Source organism: Ursus maritimus, unplaced genomic scaffold (assembly GCF_017311325.1).
Source record: "Ursus maritimus isolate PB19 unplaced genomic scaffold, ASM1731132v1 scaffold_14, whole genome shotgun sequence".
Lineage (NCBI taxonomy): Eukaryota > Metazoa > Chordata > Mammalia > Carnivora > Ursidae > Ursus > Ursus maritimus.
Window position 1 is genome coordinate 23,845,044 of NW_024423786.1, and position 13,698 is coordinate 23,858,741.

Consider the following 13,698-nt stretch of genomic DNA (forward strand, 5'->3'; position numbering starts at 1 on the left):
TATTATATTTTTGAAGAGAACAGTGTTGAATTCACTAAACTGTTTTAAAAAGATAGTTGAAAATAAAATTCTTATTGATACTCCTGATAAACATTTTCAGACATTTGCTGGGTCCTTTTGCATTATGGTTCTGAACTGTTTCTTGTAAGCATTATTTTGCATAAATATATTTTCAGAATGCCATCTCTAAAAAGCAGAGTGAACTAGTTTTACAAAACTTGTTTGATTAAAAACATTTCTTATTTATTCTCTTTAGGTTATGCTTTCCTTAATGAATCTAATTTTTTTTCCTTTTAGATTTAATAATCCTCCCCAGAATGTTTATTATCCAGCCTGGGACTATTGGGGAACTATAAAAATTGGTATAAAACTGTGTTATTGTAATTAGAATGACACTTGTGGTAAGGAATGAGAGGAAAACATTTGAGAAAGCATTATTTTAATGTGGCTAATAGAGTCAAACAAGAAGACAACAGGGTGGGTTTTTTTAGGCTTCCTAAATGGCTATAGATATTATTCTCATAAGTGATATGGTAGTTGAGAATCTTATATACTTACAAGCTTATCAAATATGTTGCTTACAGTACCTTCTCCTAAAACATATATAAATTACAGTAACTGGTTCCCATCTAATCGACTAGAATCCTAGTTGTGAGCACTGTTCGTTATCAGAAACTCACCAGAAAAGGAACAAAATAAAGTGAATGCATTGCACATTAAGGCTGCTGCATATAAGAGTAGTAGTTAGGGGCGAGGAATTTAGAGTTATACCTACCTAGGTTTTACTAACTTGGAGTCTAGTAATACGGTTATCAGTATGTACGTGCAGTATATTTCCATACAAAATCTATTAGAGTAGGTGTTTTTTCTCTCTTCTGTCTCTTTTTTAGCTTGTTATCCTAAGTATGGTTAAATCACCGTATGTTAGACAAAAATTGGATTTCATGTCTGGGATATTCTTTTGTAATTTTGTTTGGGAATAGGAAAATTCTGTGAAAAACAAAAAAACAACCTAGAAATTTGTGTATTTGGAGAAATCCCCTTCAAATAGAATGGAAACAGTGACATTGTGTGAAATCAACTTGATTAATACTGAATGAAAAGACGAGATACTGTTCAGTAAGATTTGGCCACTTAATTTTCAGCCCTTTGAGTAAATAACTGAATTAAATTACTTCATGTGAGTTTCAGCCAAGATGAGAAGAGCTTGCTTTTCTTTGGGCTATTGACATACTACACTGATTTAGCACTTGAGATCTAACAAGAATCTTAGATGATTTTAGCGAACTTATTCTTGGCCTGGGGTTTAAGTTGCAGGAGATGTACCTAGATTGGATACAGTCTTTTCCCACTTGTCCCAGTATGGATGAGCGGTCCCCAAGTGCTGTTTGGTCTACCAGTTTGGTGGCATGGAGTCCGTTGACACATGGTCAAATGGTGACACGTGTAATCGACAACACTTCATTGAGGCTACAGTTGTTTCTGTGTCTTGATGGTTTGTGCCTAAGGCTGATTTAATTAAGCCTATGTAGTGCCAATTAACAATGCCCAATTAGGTATTCTGTCTGGCTTTCAAGTTTTGCTGCTGGAAAGCTGGTAGAGAAAAGCGTCTCTTTCTTCTGGATGACAAGCATATGAAAATTGATAACGGCAGTGGAATGCTGGTTATCCTTTTTAAAGAATTTGAAGAGATCACAATTAAAAATTTGAGTAGACAGCAAAAAGTATTTTTTCTACTTGATGTCTTCAAAAGAGAAATAAGAAATGTCTTCCTATATGCCATTTTTTTGGTTAATTGCTGAAAATAATTAGTGATGGTAGCTATCATGTTTTGATTTCTTTTAAATGTGGCAGGCATTGAGATAAGCACTTTACCTACTGTTTTTCATTTATTCCTTACATCACCCTAACACTGTAGATTACTTCATTATAACCGTGCTACAAACAGGCATATCACTTTTACCTTTCTGAGCCTCATTCTCTTCCTGTCTACGAAGAAAGTGGTGGGGGGAGGTTGGAGATTTTAGGTCTGTTTAACTCCACACTTGGTCTTACTGCTATCTTTACATGCAGTGGCCTAACTACGAAATAAATTCGTTCTACTTGGTTTCTTTCCTGGCGTGTTTCTGATAATGAGTTGTCTTCATAGCTTGTTCTTTACCCAGTTCAACTTGAGCCAGTTTGTCATAAGACATGGGTCTGACTGAGGTTATGATGGTTCATATCTACGGCAGCCGCAAGTGTTGGAGGGCATCAGGGGCAGCAAAGAAAGAGCTCTGTTTGCTTCTGGGGGAAGGTGAACCCTAGTTTCCTGAGTGTAAGCAAATATAGGAGAAAGGAAAACCAACCAGTAAAGACAGTGAACCCTAATAATCTGACTACATCAGCTGGAGTGACTATCTCACCCAATGCTGTCATAATGTCAAATCTTTCTGTAGCTCCCACTTGCCCTCATGATAAAACCCTCTGGCTCCTTCTCTTGGAACCTTTGCCTGTTTGTCTTGAGTGACAGGAACGGTGACAGAGATGCTGAAATAGCCAACACTTATGGAACCCTCACCTTACATGAATGGTGGCAGACACCGGCAAACTTGTTATTATTAATATTATTATTTACCCGTATCTGCCCAAGTGACAGTAATCCTTTTGATTCTTTACAATATAGAAAAGTAATAAAATGAATTAATTGATTGTGGCAGTAGTCTTTCATTAATCATATTAGTTTTCAGGCTCTTGGGATAAAGTATTCACATGTATGATTTAATTCTCAAAAAAGTCCCATCATTTTTTCACAATTGAGTAAACTGAATCTCAGAGACATTAAGTAACTTGCCAGGTGTCGACAGCGCGGGGTAAGGGATGGAGGCCTGATTGAAACCTGGTCTGCAAATTCTGAAACTGGTGTGAAACCAGAAAACTCTTAGAGCCTCAAAGAAGATTGACTTAGTTTTCTGAATTTAGACAAAGATGAATGACCAACAGAGGATGCCAGTTGTGACCAGAAGAAATGCACTATTTGGTTTATGAAACCTGTTTGATTTGAGAGCTGCCTGTTTTTTCTCTTATTTTTCTTTTGGTGGTTGCGTGGGGGGTGGGGCACAGGCAGGGCTCCTGTTTGCTGAAGACCTCATTTCTGTCACTGGGCTGCTTCACAACATGTAGCTTTCGAGCCAGGCCCATGAAGATATTTGAGTTTATGAGTCGGGGTCTCAAAGGTCAAAAGCAGACACTTCCCCTGTTCCTTGAGTATGTCGAGAAATGAAAATTCCACCACCACTTTCCCCTAGGATATTTTGTTACCCTGCCAACATTTCAGAAATATTGCTTGCTTTCAATTTTAATCCATTTCCTCCTCCCTTATCCAGTCCCATCAATATCTAGAACACCCGCTCAGAAGTCTGTTGGTTTCCAAGAATACAGTTATTAACCACTCTCTTTGCATCTTGTCTTAAACCTCTCCCCCACGTACTCCAGCCTTCCTTTGACATCCCAGCTGGCTGACAGGTAGTTAGCTCTTCTGACTGGCAGATCGGTGCCTCTGTCACGTGGCAGTGTAATTACACAGTAAAATAAATACCTCCGGCCTGGATTTATTTGGCATCTTCTGACACTCAAAAGAGCAAGGGAACACATGCCTTGCTTTCTCTTGGGATGGTTGAGTATTAGATTAAACTGGTAGGAGATATTTTAATGTCCTCGATAAAGACTGTATTTAGGTGCACTGATGTTTTTTTGAAGTTTTTATGCCTTTATTTGCAATGTTAGTTTAAGAGAGCTTTTACCACTTTCGGAAGGTATATGCATTTCCAATTGCTTGTTGCTCAAAAAAAAAAAAAAATTAAAATCCACTACCATCTTCTTTTTCAGATGCAAAAGAATTTGTTTTAAAAGCCCAGATCTTAGCTGGAGGAAGAGGAAAAGGTGTCTTCAGTAGCGGTTTGAAAGGAGGTGTTCATTTAACAAAAGAGTAAGTCTGGAGATTTCAGTTCTGTGTCATGATTGAAGGAAGCACTGAGAAAAATGGTCGGCATGGGCTGGGAGCAGGAGTTAGCAAATAAAAGAAATGAACTATAGGTGGAGGGCTCCACGGTGCCCCAGTGTTCTTTATCTCATAAGAGGATTTTTTCTTCACTAATTGGTGAAAACCCGATGCTCCTCTCCTAGACCATCAGTGATTCATCATAAATGTTGAAAATGATAATATAAATTAAATGCTGCCTCCATATTATCACTTCCCTATTCCAGAACCTGCAGTGGCTCCCCAGTACCAATGGCTTCATTTGTCCCTCTTGTCTGACAGTCTGTCTGAGCCTTCGGGGAACAGGGCCCAGCACTGCCCACTTACCTCCCCTGTCACATACCTTTCCATTATTTACTTCGAATGGTACCCTCTCCCTTGTGCCCCACGGTATTCAATACTTCCCACATTGCCCAAGTCAGGTCTTTGTTATTCAGCTTATATCTAAATCCGTTATGCATCTCAACAGTATCTTTCTATTATGACAGTAACTTATTTTGGGGAGAGAGACTAGTAGAGGGAAACAAGAATCTCCCTCCCCTCCCCATTTCCTTCCCCTCCCTCTTCACCCTCCCCTCTCCCTTCCCCCTCTCTTCCCTTCCCCTCCCTCTTCACCCTCCCCTCTCCCTTCCCCCTCTCTTCCCCTCCCCTCCCTCTTCACCCTCCCCTCTCCCTTCCCCCTCTCTTCCCCTCCCCTCCCTCTTCACCCTCCCCTCTCCCTTCCCCCTCTCTTTACTTTTCTTCTCTTCTCTTCTCTTCTCTTCTCTTCTCTTCTCTTCTCTTCTCTTCTCTTCTCTTCTCTTCTCTTCTCTTCCTCCTTCCTTCCTCCTCCCTCCCTGCCTCCCTCATATGTATTTTGTTCTCCGTGAGCCTCTGGTACAGGGCTAGACACCTAGCACACCAGCAGAAAGCCCTGTGGACCCGCTGAGGGTGCAGCTGGAGCCCGTGCAGGGTGGACGTGAGGACATGGCATGCAGTCTGCTTTAAAATAATTTTCAGCGTAGACATTGATTTTTTTTCCCTTCTCTCTCTCAGCCCTCAAGTTGTGGGACAGCTGGCTAAACAGATGATTGGGTATAATCTAGCAACAAAACAAACTGCAAAAGAAGGTGTGAAAGTTAACAAGGTAATACGAATGCTTTGGGTCATTTTCTGTGTATGTGTCAGAAAGAAGAGAAAATCTTATTTTGGTTTTGACAATCGGATGAAGCAGTGCACTTTGGTGATGCGCCATTTTGTGTTTTAAACCTCATATGATCTGTTTAGGTTGCGGTAGGACTTTGAGGAGAAATCAGAAGGGTTCTGTAATAGTACGAGTGTTTGTTGTCATCAGCATTTGGTAAAAGCAGGTGCGAGGGAGTGATGGAAGCACTTTCCCTTTCAGAATATAGCCACGTGCTGTTTGAAGCTGGAAGGGGCTTCGTATGACAGCTCTTATTATTCTGTGGGGGACAGTCTCTGCTCCTCCACAGCCCCACCCTCGTCCTGTGAGTCAGAATTACCTGCTATGATCGTTTTGCTGAGCGTCCCTGTACCTTACTCTGAGGTGAATACCGTTTAAAGCCGCTATGGGCTGCACATCGTGCACACATGCAGAACATATAGCCCCAAATAAAGTGGCCTGCCTCAGTCGTGAGGTCGTGGGTGCTGGAGCCGAGGCCAGAACCTAACTCTGCTCCTGTCTGTCTGTCCACCTTTGCTGTACCCTCCTCACGTGTGGCGGCACCGCAGCTGGCTAGCTGATTTGCAGGAGCCGGTACAAAAACAAACACAGGGGCCTTTGTTCAAATGTCAAGTCAGCTCCAGCGAAACATTACACCGAGAGACCAAGATGGGGGCCCTTCTGAGCATTGGCCCCTGTGTGATGACGGGGTCACACGCCCCAGCCCTGGCAGGCACAGGCGGTTAGAACACCCCACTGTAACAGTGAATGGGGGCACAGCCTTTTGGGGAGCAGCTATCTGCTTGGTTGACACAGCATGACAGAGGATGGTCTCCACCAGTGTGCCCTGCTGGGGGGAACCTGAGGCAGGATAAGCCTGTTTTTAATTTTTCAGAGTGAGTTGTGTAGAATTTTTTTGAGATGACCAAAACAAACAAACAAACAAACAAACAAAACCCCTGCCATTTGGTTCTTAACGTACCATGACAGGGACTCTCTTGGGTCCCTCTTGGTCTGGAAGAGGAAGATGGAAATACTGGTGGTCATTAGTGCCTTCATTCTGAGAACCTAAAGATTTTATAAATGTCAGGATAGCATACTGATGAAAATGATTATGCTGATTTCCCTTTCCCACCTCTTCTCATATGTAAGAACTATTTAAAACTCAAAAGTGTTTTGTTTTGACTTTCGTTTGGCCCAACACAGTACTTGTATTTGCCTTTTAAATCTGGTTATGAGCCTTTACCTGTGTTAACTTCTTCAAAATTTGTCCACAGAGGACAAGATTAGTATTTTTGTTTGTAGGAATTCGTTGTTTTATATGGCTATATGAGTTTTTAGATTAGAGTTTGTGATACTTTTTAAAAGCATATAAAAATATCTAAAGCAGATTCAGGCTGTGTGGTAATGCATAAAATTAGTTTGTAGATAGGTTTCTGAAAGGCTGGAGATAAGTGCATGTTTGTACATTGAGTCATTGCCAGAAAGCCCCTAGAATGATTTACTTTTAAGTAATGTGGTTTTTTTTTCTTCTGATTGTAAAAGTGATTCACATATGTAAAAAATTCCAATCTTACAGAAATATAAAAATTTGAAAGTAAAAATTCCTTGGCTTCTCACCCCCCTGAAATAATGCCATATATTGTTTCTGTCCTTTCTCTTTGTAAAAATTATGTTGCCACATTCCTTTTTTTTTTTTTTTTTTAAGATTTTATTTATTTATTTGTCAGAGAGAGAGACAGCGCAGGCAGGGGAAGCAGCAGGCAGAGGGAGAAGCAGGCTTCCTGCTGAGCACAGGCCCTGATGCAAGATTTGATCCCAGGACCCTGGGATCATGACCTGAGCTGAGAGCAGACACTTAACAGACTGCGCCACCCAGGTGTCGTATGTTACCACATTCCCATAACAGTAACATTGTATGCAACTTTAAGGAACACGCTTTTTTTTTTTTTTTTTAACTCATATGAATTTTGAACAGCAGTCAGAAGTCCCCCCGCATTATAGAAACTTTGGATTTCTAAGATTATTTGAGAAGTTGTTCAGACACATTACGTACATTGTACACATTGTATATTTTTTTTCTAAGGCTGTGCCATTGCACTTATGGTGTATTCCCTAGGATAGTAATAGGGGAGGTGAGATTGTGCTACTCATCGTGTTCTTCATGATTCAGTATCAGCCAAGGTTACTACTCTACAATGAGAGAAGTTGAGGAACCGAGTATACTTTTAATTTTTTCTAATGACGGTCCTGTTACAAATATTATGTGTGCTGGTACTCATCCACAGATCACAGTTTCAATAGCATGATATTAAAAACAAAAACCAACCAGCCTGGTTCAGTGATCCAATAGTTCTCAAAAGCTTCCCATCGTGGAGGACTTCACAAAAAGGTTGTGTTGATGATATTGTTTTGTCAGTCACAGAAGAAGTCACATTTTTGAAATATATGAACTGAGGTCCTTGGGGGATGAGTGTTCATGGAATCCATTTAGACTCACTCTGCAGCAATGCCTAAAATATTCTGACTTCCTGGGCCATATGGAGGGCATGGTAATGTCAAAAAACTGATCTTGAAATAAAATATCTTGAATTATCCATTGATAATCATCATTTTCCCGGGAATATTTGCTTAAAGGGTGATAACGTTATTTCTATCAAGCAGGAGACTTTGGAGACAGCAGCTGGTCTTTTACAAATAGAAATTTGATGGATTGCAGAGCACATCTGTCAACATTTTAGAAGATTAAGAATAGGACTCTTGAATGACATCCTAAAAAGTTATAATGTTGTGTTGCTTCTCAGAATAACTACTGAAAATCATTAAATCTCCTTCTCTAGACTAGCTCTTATTAGAAAGTGAACTAGAAAACAGCATGCTTCTATGAAAATCCTAACACCGTGTGCCAAGAAGTATTTCTTACATAGTCATGAGTTACCATTTCTGATAAAAGAATCAATATGAACCCTCTCATAAGATATTTTATTTTTAACTGGTGATGCGTTTGAAAAGAAGTTCTGTATTCCTTACTTCATAGCTTTTTGGATCATCATATATTTATCCTATTTTCTGTGACTTAAAAATTAGTGGTTTGATGGCATCTGGGTAGTTAACATGTAAGGCTGTTTAATCTGTGACTTTTTTGGGGAAATCTTTCACTGAACTACTTTTAGGAAAAGCAACATTAGTGCTTTTATTATTTTCACAGAAGTACTGATTCGTTATGAATAGTCTTTTTTTTTTTTTTTTTTAAATCATCGAAGACATCTTTTACCATTTTTGTTGGGAGTGTCAGTGGGTACAGCCCATCTCCCTATCTAGGGTAGTTTGGTAGTACTTACCACAAATTTAAATCTGAAGAGTCTAACACCTGTCCTTTTTCATCTTGGTACCTTATCTGCAGGGTTACTGAAACCAATGAGCAGACTTAGATGTGCAATGATAAGCACTGAAGTAGCGGTTTAGACAAATTCAAGTCCACGTAAATGTCGTAGGGACATGATTAGATAAATACTGACATATAAGCACCATCCAGTCACAAAGAAGACAGAGGACCTTGGAGAGATCTCCAAGTTGTAGCATTAAGATTAAGAAGGAGAAGAAAGAGAGGCATTCCGGTATGCGTAATATTCTTCCATGGGCAGGATGTCTCCACTAGTGTCACGCTTGTAGACGCCTTGGAAAGAGATACAGAGTTAATAGTGGTTTTTCCTGGTAGGCCTGCTGCACACAGTCATTGAGGCTGTGCTGAGCCAAAGGACAGCTGGCTGAGACAGCACAGAATGAAATCCTTCCATCCCACTTGTCTCTTGCCCATGCACGGTCCTGGCACGCACACGACAGCATCGTCCCGGAGGAAGGTGCTACTTTTTCTGATGATCACGTAGGTTCCATATGGGCTCCTGATCACCCTCACTCCTGAGGCCCGAGGGCTGTGTATGTGCGGCCGGGGGCTGCTGGCACTGTCTCGTTTATATACTTTTGGTACCTTTTGCATTATTTTTGAATGAGCAAATAGTATATTTGTAATTTAAAAGAAAGTAGAAATTAAATTAAAAATACAGTGATCCATGAGATGGAGGTACACAAACATAGGAAGCACCAGACACACTACAGAAAGAATTCTTTCTTTGGCAGCAAATTTGATTTTCCACCAGTGCAATCGGGGAAAAATCAATGTAGTAAGATGTATGTACGGTTAACGTCTCAAATTAAAATAACAACTGCTTCCCTGGAGTTTTTCTTAAGTGTCAGGGTTTCTTAAGGAAGAAAAAAAGAAGATTAAAGTAGGAAGGTTCCTTGAGGCAAACCAAATACCTGTCACTTGAGCAAGTTAGCAGGATCAATTAAGGAGGTGAAAATGGGCATTCTGTACCATGAGAGCAGAACTCGCAAATCTCTGGAAGCTGGCTCACTGGGTTTAAAGAGCCTGAAAATGAAGCTGTTTGATTTGTGTAGCAAGTTTATATAGATTTCCAGGTGGAACTCAGTTCAATGCTGAATTAATTTGACTTTCTCACTAATGTGGTAGGTGATGGTTGCTGAAGCCTTGGACATTTCCAGAGAAACCTACCTGGCCATTCTGATGGACCGGTCCTACAACGGCCCCGTACTGGTGGGCAGCCCTCAGGGGGGCGTTGACATTGAAGAGGTGGCAGCTTCGAATCCAGAACTTATTTTTAAGGTATGTTTAGATTTCTGGCTATGCTGTGTTCCTTGATCACTGTTACACAAGCTGTTAAAGATTTAATGTGCAGTCTGAGGCTGGTAGCAGTTCATTTGCTTCTGGGATTTACAGCATGAAGACGTTGAGTCCTTTTTCTTAACTGAGCATTCAGTTGAATTTGGCTAGAATGAAGGTATTCCCTATCCAAGGTCTTTTTCTTTGCCTTTTCCCTTCCTTCCTTTATTCATCCTTCCTGCTTTTTCTTCCTTCCTCATTTCTTCCATCCACCCAAGAATTAACCAATGGGGGAGGACTGTGAGTTTTCCATTTCCTCTTGGTTAACTCTGCCCCACTTCATAGTACGTAGGATCCAGAATTTCTCTCCTAGGACACTGAATGTGAGCCGGAGACTGCCTCCATGTCTCCCAGCACCACTGATCTAAAACAGAATCCTTCGAAGGTCCAGATTCTATCGGTTTGTTTCAGTCCTTTAAATCTTCCCCTTAATTTCTAGCCATAGATCTGGCTGAGGTCAAATCCTAACTAGCCAGCAAGGGTCTCAGTGTTTCTAAGCCTCATTTTTTGAATCACTAAAGTGTAAGCGGGGTAATTTCCACCCCATAGAATTGTGAGGAAGAATGGGGTGATGGGTATAAAGTACTTCTCAACCTACCTCAGTTGTAAGAAGAAAGATCTGTGGTCTTTAGAACTATAATTCTGTTTTTTTAATTCTGGGTTCTTAGGATCAAAAAGATAACATTAGAAATTTTTACCAGAAAAAAAAAAGAAAAAGAAATTTTTAGCAGAAGGATTCATTATTTCTTTTAGAAAATGACTGTTTCCCTTCAGAAAGTGAGAATTTTATTTCTTGAACCTTTTTGTTTAGATCAGGTAATGATACTTTGGTGATTGATTTTAGAATGTTTTCACCAATATCACATAGTTAACTCCCTTGGAAGTTAAATTGAGACTTTACGTGCTGGCTTACCAATAAGGCCTAGCCATTTTCAAAGTTAATGTGATTTAAAGAAGTCACTCCATTTGTGAAGAGCATACATGAAATAACGTATATGAACAGCACTTAGTATCTTGGAGAGAATGGCGCTTTGTAGAGCTAAGGTATTATTAATAATTATCATCATCAATAGGCTGTTTAAATCATATGGTAATATTTAACCTACGTATGACAGGCTCTAAACTTAACAGCAGTATTAGGCAGGAAAACCTTACTTTGGAAGCCTTCCAAAAGATGTCATAAAAATTAACTGACTAAATATTCGTCAGTGCCATCTGTATAGTAATTAAAAGTGAAAACTGGCATCCGATTGTCTTGTCAGCATGCCACCCTGAAGAATTATATAGTTTTTGGAAAGGCTGTTTTTTAGATGGTCTGCTAATTAAAACATACCCTATAGGCAGCCGCAGTAGCCCTGCTCAGAGATCTTTGGAAAGGTGCCACACTTTAATTACTCATTTGCAAATAAATACTAAGCATTTTCTTTCAAGGTTGTGAATCTTTTCATTTGCCTGTCTGAATTTTCCTTATTCGATTCATTTTTACTAGGAGCAAATCGACATTATGGAAGGGATAAAGGACAGCCAAGCTCAGCGGATGGCAGAAAATCTTGGCTTCCTTGGGCCTTTGAAAAACCAGGTACCTGAGCATGCGGAAGCCACTGTGAATGACTTGTTTCAGAAAACATCTGCTAGCTTGCTTACTTTCCTTGAATATTTGTGATTCCCAGGACACGGGATTATTTATCGTTTAACAGGTTTGCCCCCAGTTGTTTATGACGGAAAACACGATTTCCCTTGTATTCCAGAACAGGATGTTGATGAGATGTGTTCCTCTACGTGTGGGTATGTGGGCACATGTGAGTGTTACATGCAGACACGTGCATTTTGCTGTATGTGTTAGTCTCTACTTTTTTCTGCAGTGCTGCAGTGCCAGCCCATGAATTAGACTAGGCCATGGAGCGAGTAGAGGCACGGGCTGTAGGGTCAGGCAGACCTGAGTTTGAATTGAGCCCCGCCTCCCAGCATGTGTGATTCCGCCCATCTGAACATCAGTGTCCTCATCTGTGACACCGGGCATAATGTCAGTATTGAGTACGCTGATGTGGGGAAGTGCTTATTCAGTACTCCAGAAAGGTCAGCTGCTATTGTTATTAATAATACACATTACTTAACTAATTGCTATTCTTTCGTAGCTAATGGGATTTGAGATGAATATTAATGGCCTGAAAGTGATATTTCACTGAAAACAGCTTAAATTATGCCAATTTAGTAATTACACCCCTTGGCTTCGAAGACAGAAAAATTGTCCTCTGAGCTGTTGAGGGAGAGACTCTGTCTTGAGCAGCGCAGCCCTGCATTGCCCTTGGTCCGGCCCACAGAGCCTGATTGTATGTTTACATAGGCAGGCTTCTTCGTCTCACAGTTAAATCAGAAGAACTTACTGGCTCCTCCACCTTAATAACCCTCGGTCCTGTGTGTATGTATCCATGAGTGTGTGTGTGTGTGTGTGTGTGTGTGTGTGTGTGTGTGTGTGTATGTATTCCCCTGGGGCTCCAGATGGTTACAGAGCATTTCCTTTCAATTATTTGGGCAACATTCCTCTAAAAGAACAGATTTCACACTCTTTTCTTTCTGACTTTACTTTGTCTTTTGACTGATTCTGTCTCTAGAAATTTAAGGGTGGCTATAAGACAAGTCATAGAAGGGTGAAGCAGAGTAAGACTTTCACCAATACGTGTGTTTAAATTAAGAGAGGACAGCACTTACTTGAACCTGGGAGGAAAGGCTCCCTTGGAAAGCAGAGGTTCAAGACGGTAGAAGGGGCAGGAACATCTGGAACTAAAGCTTGTGGAAGAGAGAGCCAAGACTCAGTGGACAGGCAGAGGAGCTAATTGTCATTCCGAGACTGTCAAAGAGATGCCAAGTTAGTGACCTGCCGAAAGGAAGTTATGGTAGATTCTTGAGTAAGGGCAGCAGGGTTGGATTCACCCCCTGAGAATGAGGTCCCTAACTAGATTCGCCGCTTATTTGACGTTTATTGTGGGGCATCTTGTGTAAGGGTGGTGGTCACCGAGACCGCTCCTTCATGTGGTCACCGCGTTCTAGCCACATTGCCCTGCAGTCAGCTCCAGAATGTGCTCCATAACCCCGTTCACCTCCTCCGTGTGCCTCTGCACATCTCTGTTTCTCTTACTTACTTGCATTCACCTTAGCACATCCTGATCTACGCCACGGAAGGGACATTGTCAGCCTTGCTCACTGCTGCGTTGGCAACAAAGTGCTTGGCAGAGGTATTAGGGGCCCTAGAAACATTGGTCATACGCATGAATGAGTGCAACAGCACATCCTGGATGTCCACTTCGAACAGGTTCCTAGGGAGCTGGTGATAGGTAGCTGTGAGAGCAAGAGAAAAAATCTGGAGTGGGCGAATCTGCCAACGCCATGGCTTAACAGCTCAGGAGGTGAACATAACAGAGTTCTAGAGAAGGCACTAATGGTGTTATGTACGCCAGAAGACACTTTCCTTCCCCTTCCATATTATAAGAGAACTTTAGGAGTCATAACTCTTAAATGGTTGAATCATGTTTTCTCAGTAGCCCCGATACTCTAGGTTTTAAAGGCGTTATCTGTGGAAGGAAGACGAACATGCCAGTTCTCAGGGGCCATTAGTAGCTATAATGTCATTATATTTTTAACTGAGTGTATCAAGGAAAGACGTCTTTTAATTCGTTGTTTTTTTTTTTTTTCTCATTTCTTTGTCATCCACTAAATGAAAGGCTTTAAATCTTCCTTTGCTCAGCAAAGTTGGAGTGAGCACTGCCTGGGTGCTGCTGA

General features: G+C 40.9%; 1 protein-coding gene across 1 annotated transcript in view; it reads left to right on the forward strand.

Moving 5' to 3' along the window:
* SUCLG2 (succinate-CoA ligase GDP-forming subunit beta) overlaps positions 1 to 13,698 on the forward strand; it is a 257,629-nt gene that overhangs the window by 127,299 nt on the left and 116,632 nt on the right. Inside the window, exons 3-6 of the mRNA XM_040628584.1 lie at positions 3,868 to 3,967; positions 5,054 to 5,144; positions 9,712 to 9,864; positions 11,411 to 11,500. Coding sequence (XP_040484518.1) covers positions 3,868 to 3,967; positions 5,054 to 5,144; positions 9,712 to 9,864; positions 11,411 to 11,500 — 434 coding nt within the window. The remainder of the gene's footprint in view (positions 1 to 3,867; positions 3,968 to 5,053; positions 5,145 to 9,711; positions 9,865 to 11,410; positions 11,501 to 13,698) is intronic.